The following is a 9,068-nucleotide window of genomic DNA, read 5'->3' as shown; positions in this document are numbered from 1 at the left end:
ACAGATGTAACCTCGTATAATTCTTAGAGCTGTAAGCTTTAACAATAGCAAAATTTACTCTGATGTAAAACACAACATCATCACACTTTCAGTTGTGTATCTTTTAATGCAAGCCTGGTTTTCTATAACAATTTCAAATTCACAGCCTGACTGCCTGTGCTCAAATGTCAGAGGACGATTTTCTTCAACCATAAGCTTTGAGCTCTGTCTTTCCATTCAAGCATCTGCTGTCCCAAGGATCTCCATTTTCATTTACTACATTTTTTTTCCAAAAAAAAAATGATGCTCTTGTTGAGAGGTTATTTAACTTATCCCTCAGCTTCAAGACAGAATTAGCTACATTTAAACCATTCCTAACAAATGTTTGTCTAACCTGTTCTTAAATATCACCACTAGTGAAGACTGCAGTGCCTCCCCGGGCATTCTGTTCTAATAACTCATTATCCAACCCTTTAAAAGTTTCTCCTAATGTCTAATATAAATGTTCACTGCTGTAATTTAAGCTCATTACTTCCTGTATTCTTCATAGAAGACCTAGAGAAAATTCACTTTCTTCATCTTTTACAATTTTGAACTCTTATCACAACAGATCTGTTTTGTATGGACTTATCAGCACCAATTTTATCATTTAAGAAAAACTGAAGACAATTTTAGATAAGAAAACGTAGCAAGGCTAGTACATTTAGAAAAAAAAAGTAGATCCCATTTTGGACCTACTATCTTTATATCTATGATCATATACAGTAAAACATTTTAACAATGGTCATTTATCATGTTCCTCAAGAGAACCAATAAAATGCAATGAATACACATCCTCTGATGTTGCACAGATACAAAATGTATAGTTTGTTTACAAACTAATATTACTGAATGTAAAATGAAGCAACAGTTTAAAAAAATATATTGGTAAAGGTCCAAAGTTTACATTTTCTATAGTATTAAGTTCATGTTTTATTTACAGACCAGCTTTCAAACAATTATTGGCATTTTAAGATAACTGCTTAACCTGATGAGTACATGAATAAAATGAAGCTGTAAAAAAAACCCAACCAAACAAAAAAACAATAATCAAAGTTCCATATAACAGTTCCAAAAATGCTATTTTCAATTTCTATTTAGAAAAGCAAGATGTGATCTACCACACAGTAACTTACCAGAAACTGGTCTAACACTAGGTATCGCAAGTGATCAATGTTATCCAACCACGTGCCAAAGAGTGCATTTTTTTTCCCATTACAACTTCAAATGAAGTTTTGACAACAGTTATAGTATTTACAAATTTAAAATAAAGGCTCGATATCCCTTTGGATTACATTACCGCTGTTACTGTGTCTTCTCTCCTTGACTACACGTAGCAGACTGCAATCCAAAGACCATTTATTTTGCCGACTCTGTGAGTTAGCAGTTAAATAAGCAGCATCTACCCCAGCTTGTCTGAAAAAAAAAATAGGCAACTCTAAGTAACAGACTATTAGCGAACACTGATTCTGGATCAATTATGACTGAAATCTCTCTCTGAAGTCTCCCTCTTGCTGAGGTGTGCCAGAACGCAGAAGCTTTTAAACTTGAGCAGGACCTATTAGCTGGTATGACCAGCCATGACACAAAACTCAGCCTGAAAGCTGTGGGCAGGTATGCGATAGCCCATGGCTGTGCTCTGCAGCTGCGGAGGTCTGGCAGTGACGCTTGGTCACTCACCAATGCAGCTAATCCTCCCGCGCTGCCAGAAACACTCCTTTGCCTCAGTTCTGCTAGCTTAGGTGAACTGAAAGATGCATAATAAAAACTACAGCCTCAGGCTGTATTGGCTTTAACTAATTTCCACTGGGTCTGAGTAAGGAAAATATCTCCTTCTCCATGCTGCACCCTTTGTTCTTCGTGGCTCTGTCCCATCTCCAGGGGCCTGCCTAAGAGTGAACGTAGAAACAAATGAGGCAGACTCTTTTCCCCACAGACAGGATTTGTGAATGCCACGACCCTTCTGCTTTGCCAGCCAGGACCACTGCAAATAATGCATTTTTTTCAGGAAAGCAAGTATTTCATTAAACTTGCCACCTTGATTAAAATAAGAGGATGTCTGAGGGAATGGAGAAAGAAGCAATTTCATTTTGATCACCATCCTCCCTTACACTCTGTTGTACCAACCTCTAGCACCTGCATTACGTGAAAAAGGACGAACTAAAAACCCTAGGGCATCAACATCTGTTTCTCAAAAGTTGCAGGTATAACATTTTCAAACTTATGTAAAACAAGTATTTCCTTTCCATGGTTGTTATTTTATGAGATCTCAGCATTTTTAAACGTAACTCACTGATTTCGATGTCTACATCGTATGCAGTATTCCATACTGGATGAAACAAAACGTCAGCCAGTGACGATCCCTGTTTTATAGGGAACTTGATCATATTCTCAAATTAAATCAGGTACTAGTGCATTATACTGCTAACGACAACAAAATGATTTCATATTCTAAGAATACCCATCTCTGAAATGTTTTAAAATACCTAAACAAGCAATGCTATGTGTTCCTATGTAGCATTCAAATCCTCTAAAAATATGTTTTCTTGAAAAGATAATTCTCAGTCTAAACATATACCAACAATAGATTTTGTTCAATTTAATTTCTTATATTATTTCTGATAAAGTTTCTGCTTTAGTTTTTAACTACAAGCTATAGTTTCTAATTGCTGCTCTGCTTCAGCAGCCATAGCTGCTGCCTGTAACTGTTCTGTTTCACTCTGGATGGAATTGGCTGTAGTAACTTGTTTTCTTTCACTGTGCATATTGTTCTCATGCCTTTTTAGATCCGACGCTTTAGCAAATGCTTTAGTGCACGAACTGCAGACAAAAGGTTTCTCTCCTCGGTGTCTTCTTTCATGGTCTTTGAGGTGGGACTTGTGCTTGAAGGCTTTATCACACATATGGCATGCAAACGGCCTCTCATTACTGTGAACTCTCTCATGCTTTTTTAGATCTGGTGCACGAATAAAAGACTTTCCACATACCTCACAACTGTAAGGCTTGTAACCTGTGTGTATTTTCAGGTGCTCTTTCAAATGAGCTTGCGTGGTGAAGCCCTTAGTACACATTTCACAAACAAATGGTCTATCAGCAGTGTGTAATTTTTCATGTTTTCTCAATCGCGCTTCATCAGAAAAGGTCTTACCGCAAGCCTGACATACAATGTGTTCCCTGTGACCGTAAAGCAAATACTCAAACTTCATATCCCCAGCTGCTGTGGTCCAGCCTGGTGTCTGTTCATCTTTCACTTCACTTATGCCATCATTAAATGTTAAAGCCTGAGGGGTCTGAGATCCTAAGTCTTTCGATTCGGTTGTTTCCATAGGCTCTACTTCTTGGCCATAGCAGTTTACTTTTCGAACCTCTTCGCTTCCCAGCTCTTTCAGAATTGCCTCCTGCACTCTCAAGGTAGTGGTAGGTGATTTTCCGTCTTCCTGACTTGGGGGAGTTCCTTCCACTGTCACATCGGATGGACTATCATCATGATCTCCAATTTCTTCCACCTCATCATCTTGGGTATCATTAGGTTCCCCCATAGGACGGTTTATTTTTAGACAATACTTGCTCTTGGACTGTGTGTTTTCTTCAGGACTAGATACATCACGTTTTTGAGAGCAAAGTTTATCCAAAAATCGAATACCAAGAATCTGGCCTGAAGACATCATCAAATTTACATCCTCTTTCTTAACAGAAATCTTTGCAGTGTACATATAATTGAGAACTTCCTCAAAAATATCAGAACGAAGAAAATCTATTTCTATTACTGATGAACTATCAACTTCTAGTTTTTTGAAAAGCTTTTTGAAGTAGGTACTGCAGGCAGCAAGGACACATCTATGTGCTCTGAATTTAACATCTTCAACCACGATAGCTATGTCACAAAATTCTCCTTCCAAACGTTGTTCATTTAATGTTTTCAGGAACACAGTTTTGTGATCGTCGTCATTATATTTAATGGTTTCAGACATACTGATGAAAAACTCCTGTAAAATGACAAGGGAAAGTTTTTTAATTTTTAGTATAAATAGTATAAAGTAGTCTAAGTCATAAAATCCCAACAGCCGATGTCATCTACACACTAAAAGAATTGCTGAATGATATTTTTTTTCTTAATATGACCAGAAAAAGCCTTTCAGATTATAAAAGCATTACTCTTAAACTTCTTCTAAAATGTTAATACTAACAAAAATGTACACAGGAAATACTCTAAAGGTGTGAGCATACCAAACTAAATGTGAAATATCAAATATAAGCCTTACCATGAACAATGCGGGAAATTTTCTGTACAAATGATTATTAAATATTTGACAGATGATTAATCCTTACAATCGTCCAACTTCAGCCTGAAAGACAGGAAGATAATAACATTTTAAGAAATGATAAAATCTATTCCAAAAATTGTTTTAAATTTGTGAAACACAGTATTTTCAATTATTTAAAATTACATAAAATGCACTGTTTTGACGAGTTCTACAGATGACTGCATAAATTGATCTGATAGTGCTGTTGTCATAAACCACGTGTTTACTTTCCTCTGGCTACTTCACTTCCCTGACTCCACTTCCCTGCTACTTACTTTGCACTGCATCTAAAAGTCTGAAAAACCTCTACAAGAATCAACAGCTTAAATCCCATAACCAACCCATCAAAAAGGTGATTCATCTTCTGCTGAATTAGTGAGCTGAGCAAGCCTAGCGGAGGGTCTGGCAAGCAGAGCAAACATCGCAAAGGACAGCAGACTGGTCTGTGGATGGATGTGCATCCAGGACCAAGGAAAGAGTCACCAAGGATACCAGATCTCCAAAAATGGAGATACTTGAACAGCAGCAGGCTAAGGCAAAACAAGTAAGTTAAATTATTCAATCTCCCATAGGCATCCAATTATGACAGAAGCTGTAAATGTGGTGGTGTGGAAAGGAGGGAAATTCAGTATTTGGTTCAGACACTTCTCTCCATCACCTGGCACAGAGCTACTGGGAACTCCTTTCCTAAATTCTAATTTAACCTTGACCATATATGAAATGTAAGCAGCTGACAGGTATGCAGCTTCCACTCTTGGTGCTAGGCGTTTCACGTGCTATGGGAACACTTGGCTCCTTACAAATACCTTTGCAGGTCTGTCACCTCAGCATATAGAGACACAAAAGAACTGAGGAAAGCCAAAATAATTTTCTTAGTCCTCAATAATGAGATGTTAAGATAGCCAGATAGGAAGTGCATAAATATTTGAAATAGACAAAAGAAAACAAAGCCAAGGAACACTGTGTGCGTTTTTCTAGGCTGTCTGGATCTACCATCCCAGGAAAACATATCAATCCAGCACTGAAAAGGGCAGGACCGACTATTTCAACAGGACCCCTTAAGAGTTCTTTGCAAGCTGGCAAAAATGCTGTTTTCTTTTTAAGCAAACAGCAAAATGTCACCGCGAGTAATCTAGCAGCAATCCCACCCTGTTTTGTTAAACAATATGCAGTTTTGCTGCAATACTGTTGAGACTTGGTAAACGAGAACCAATTACAGGAGAAGTGACTGGCTGAAAACAGTGTTGCTGAGTACACAGGGGTGTGCAAATGGTGAAACAGTTACTTCTCTGCCAGTGGAGCAGGGCAGGCAGTTGACCGGCCAAGGCAAGGGGAAACTCCCGTTGCCACTGAGCTACTTACTCCGCAGGGCCATTCTCATTATTCCTACACGCATACGCGCTTTTTACACTGCCGTTACCACCACAGGAAGGGAGGTGGGGGCGAGGGGAATATGTCTGGGGTTGTAACTTGTTGGTACAGCTCCTGCCGCCGCCGTCCCAGACACGCTCGGTGCCTCGCCGCGGCTCCGAGGGCGCACCGGCGCGGCGCCGACCGCCGTGCCCGCCACCGCCGAGGCGGCCCAGGCGCACGCCTGCTCCACGCACCCGCCGGCGAGGACGCGGCGCGGGCGGGTTCCCGGCGGGGACCGGCCCTGCCGAGCCGCCGCGGCCCCGCTCGCCGCCGCCACGGGAACCCGCGGGTTGCCGGCGCGGCCCTGCAGCGGGGAGACGCCGCCCGCGCTCCCGGCCCGTCGTCGGGGGCGCCCGCGAGCAGCAGGCGGCCCGTCTCCGGAGCGAGCCCGGCGCTTCTCCCCGCACGGCGACGCCTCACGGGGCTGCGCGGGGTCGACAACGGCGGCTGCATCGGCGGCGGCATCGGCGGCGGCATCGGCGGCGTCCCCCTCCCCCCCGCGCCCCGCTCCCCTCCTCGCCCCAACGGCTCTCGCGCGACGCCCGCCCCGCCGCTGCCGCCGGCCGAAGTGCCGCCAGGCCGCGGCCGCGCGCCCTCTTTGTTGCGGCCGCCGCGCGGGGCCCGCGCGCCCCAACGTGCGCATCCGCCGCTGGACGCGTCCTCCTCCTCCTCGCCGCCCTCCCCCCGCCCGCCCGCCCGCCGCGCGCGCGGGAGGGAGGGAGGGAGGGAGGGCAGGGCGCGCGACGGCCGCGAGCTGCTGGTGCTGACGGCGGCAGCGGGCGCGCCCGCGGCACCTCCATCTCACCCAGCGCGAGCTGCCGGGGCTTTAACGGCTGCGGCCGTCAGCAGCGGGAGGGAGGCGGCGGCAGTGAGCGGCGGCGGGGGGGGGGCGGAGGGGGGGGGCGCGCGAGGTCGAGCGCGCGCAGCGCAACGGCGGCCCTGCCGTTGGGGCGGGGGGGGTGGGGGGTGGGGTACGGAATGGGGAGAGGGCTCGCGCTTACCTGCCGCGCGCGCACGCGGAACCGCACTTCCCCGGGAGCGCGGGAGGGGGGGGCCGCCGCCGCCACCGCTGCCGCCGCGCGGGAGGGGGCCGGGGGGGGGCAGAAGGGAGGGAGGGTGGGCGGGTAGGAGGGAGAAGGGGGGGGAATTTGGGGAGGAGGGGGGGGCCGGGGGGGGAAGGGGGGGGGTGTCTGCGCGCGTCTCTCCGGCCGTCACCGCCGCCTCCGGCACGAGCACTCAGTGCGCGCGCGCGCGCCGGGGGCGGGCGAGGGGTACGTGCATGCGCGGTGCGAGCGGGGCGCGCCGGTGGCGGCGAGCGTGGCGGGGAGCGTGGAGGTGGGGAGGGGAGCGTGGAGGTGGGGAGGGGAGCGCGTCGGCTCCATCTCGCTTTTCGGGGGGTCCCCCTCGGAGAGGAGGGGAGCGGTGGCGCGCACCGCGGCTTCCCCGGGGGCGGGGGGGTGGCGGGGAGCCGCTCCCGCCGCGCCGCGGGCACCCGACCCGCCGCCGCGCCTGCGTCCGCGTGGGCGAGCCCGGCGCGGGGAGGGGGGGACGAGAGGCGACGCGGCCGTTGAGCGGCGCGCGGCGGGGCGGGGCCGCGCGGCGGGGCGGGAAGGGGAAGCTCGCGCCCGGCGGCGGCGCGGGAGCGTGAGGCGGTGCGCGCGGGGTTAATTTCGGGGTTGAATTTAGGCGGGATTTTTAAAAATGGGCGATCTGGCGGGTGGGGGTTGGCGGGCGGACATAACACCCCCCGGTGTTGGAGCCGCGGGCGGCCACAGGCATGTTACGGCTGCGGGGCAGCCGCCGTGCTGTCGCCGGGTGTGCGGTGACAGGCTGCGCTGTACTCTGCCTGTCACAGAGGATGGGGGGACACGGCTGCCTACCAAAATCCGCGATCCCTCACTTTCCGTTGTTCAAACGTCCGGGGGGGTTGAGTTTTAGAGAAATAACAGGGCCACTAGAAAGAAATGGAAGCTATTACTTGCGCTGCTCATCTTCCACCTCCGATTTTCCTTTTCAAAACCAGTGCGTGGTGGCACAGCTTTCAGTGAGATAATTTGGGGATAAATAGAACTTCGACATGTTTCTGTCAGTGTAAAGACCAGCAGTTCTGCTATTAAAAAAAAAAAAAAAAAGGTGAAATAACCACTTCTGTTGAAAATTACAGCAGTATAAACAAGTTACTGGAGTAGTGGAAGCATCCTCTGGGAGCAACATAGTGACTTTTTTCACCAGGTTGATAACTCCTGCCTCTTCCTGAGTCATCTCTGTGATGTTTTTGTGTGATGCACTCATATATGTAGTGAGGCGCTCTCCAACTGGATCACTCTGTCTTTCTTTTTTGCATTATTAATTGAAAGATTTTTCTTTTTTTTTTTTTCCCACCCACCTTTAGGTAGAATGAAATAAAGTTCATACTTTGCCTGGGTAGTCAAAACTGCCAGCCTTGTTTTTGTAGTAACAGCAGTGATTTGCATTCAGAAGGCAGAACTAATCGTCTTCAATCTTTTAAGTATTTTTGAATCCTATACAAGAATTCCCTCCAGTGTGGAGGGAGCTTCCCTTTTGCAGTTTTGTGACATGCTGTTTCTTTCTTTGACAGTGCCTCAGACACTCTTGCGATAACCTTATTATTCTTGAGAAACATGTAACTGCTGAGTTTACCACGCCGACCAGCAAATTACACCTCTTCCTTTTGTTATGCTGTCTGGTTCTGCTCTATCTGTACAGCACCTGGCACAGTATGGATACGCTTAATATTTAGGGCCAGGTTCTGCTGTAATGCAAATAATCAGAATTAGACTCCGGGTGGAGAAAGGCAGGGTACCATAGGAAAGGTACGGCTATTCGTTTTTCTCTCTGCTTTCCTGTGTCACAGGCTACTTCTGCATGGTTTGAATTGTATCGTTAGTAGCTCTCACTGAGATACTAAAATAGAGGAAGTGTATGTTCCAATATCCAGATGTGTTAACTGTGAATTGCGGAGAATGAAAAATAAAGCATTGTTACTGCCTGACTGTGTCATATTTTTAATTACGTGCCATGTCCCAGGTATTTGACGTGTGGTCTGAATGTGGCAGTGCTCTTTGGTGAGCTTGCAAACGGAGAAAGACTTCCTTGTTTCTGTGTGGAAGTGCTGGGACACTGACAGATTATAAATGCTATAGATAATATTATAAAGTGCGTACAGTGAGCAGCAGGAGTAAAGGCTGTTAAAATCTAGCAGTACCAAGTAATAATAATAAAACTGCAAGTGCAGTTCAAGGAGCTGCTAGTAAGTGGCTTTTTAAGCTACTGCAAGTGAGACAATTACGCATTTCCACGGAACTACTTTTG

General features: G+C 47.1%; 1 protein-coding gene across 1 annotated transcript; it reads right to left on the bottom strand.

The window, feature by feature from the left end:
- Window positions 1–926: 926 nt before the first annotated feature.
- Window positions 927–6,982, bottom strand: ZBTB14 (zinc finger and BTB domain containing 14). The gene is made up of 3 exons (XM_074576693.1): window positions 6,737–6,982; window positions 4,281–4,364; window positions 927–4,004 (listed from the first exon to the last, which is right to left on the bottom strand). The coding sequence occupies exons 2-3, from the start codon at window positions 4,281–4,283 to the stop codon at window positions 2,661–2,663; spliced, it is 1,347 nt and encodes a 448-aa protein (XP_074432794.1). The 5' UTR covers window positions 4,284–4,364; window positions 6,737–6,982; the 3' UTR covers window positions 927–2,660.
- Between the last annotated feature and the right edge of the window lie 2,086 nt (window positions 6,983–9,068).

The sequence above is a fragment of the Larus michahellis genome, chromosome 2 (assembly GCF_964199755.1).
Source record: "Larus michahellis chromosome 2, bLarMic1.1, whole genome shotgun sequence".
Classification (NCBI taxonomy): Eukaryota; Metazoa; Chordata; class Aves; order Charadriiformes; family Laridae; genus Larus; species Larus michahellis.
The sequence above is the reverse complement of the archived record's forward strand: the minus strand, read 5'-3'. Positions and strand labels throughout refer to the sequence as shown.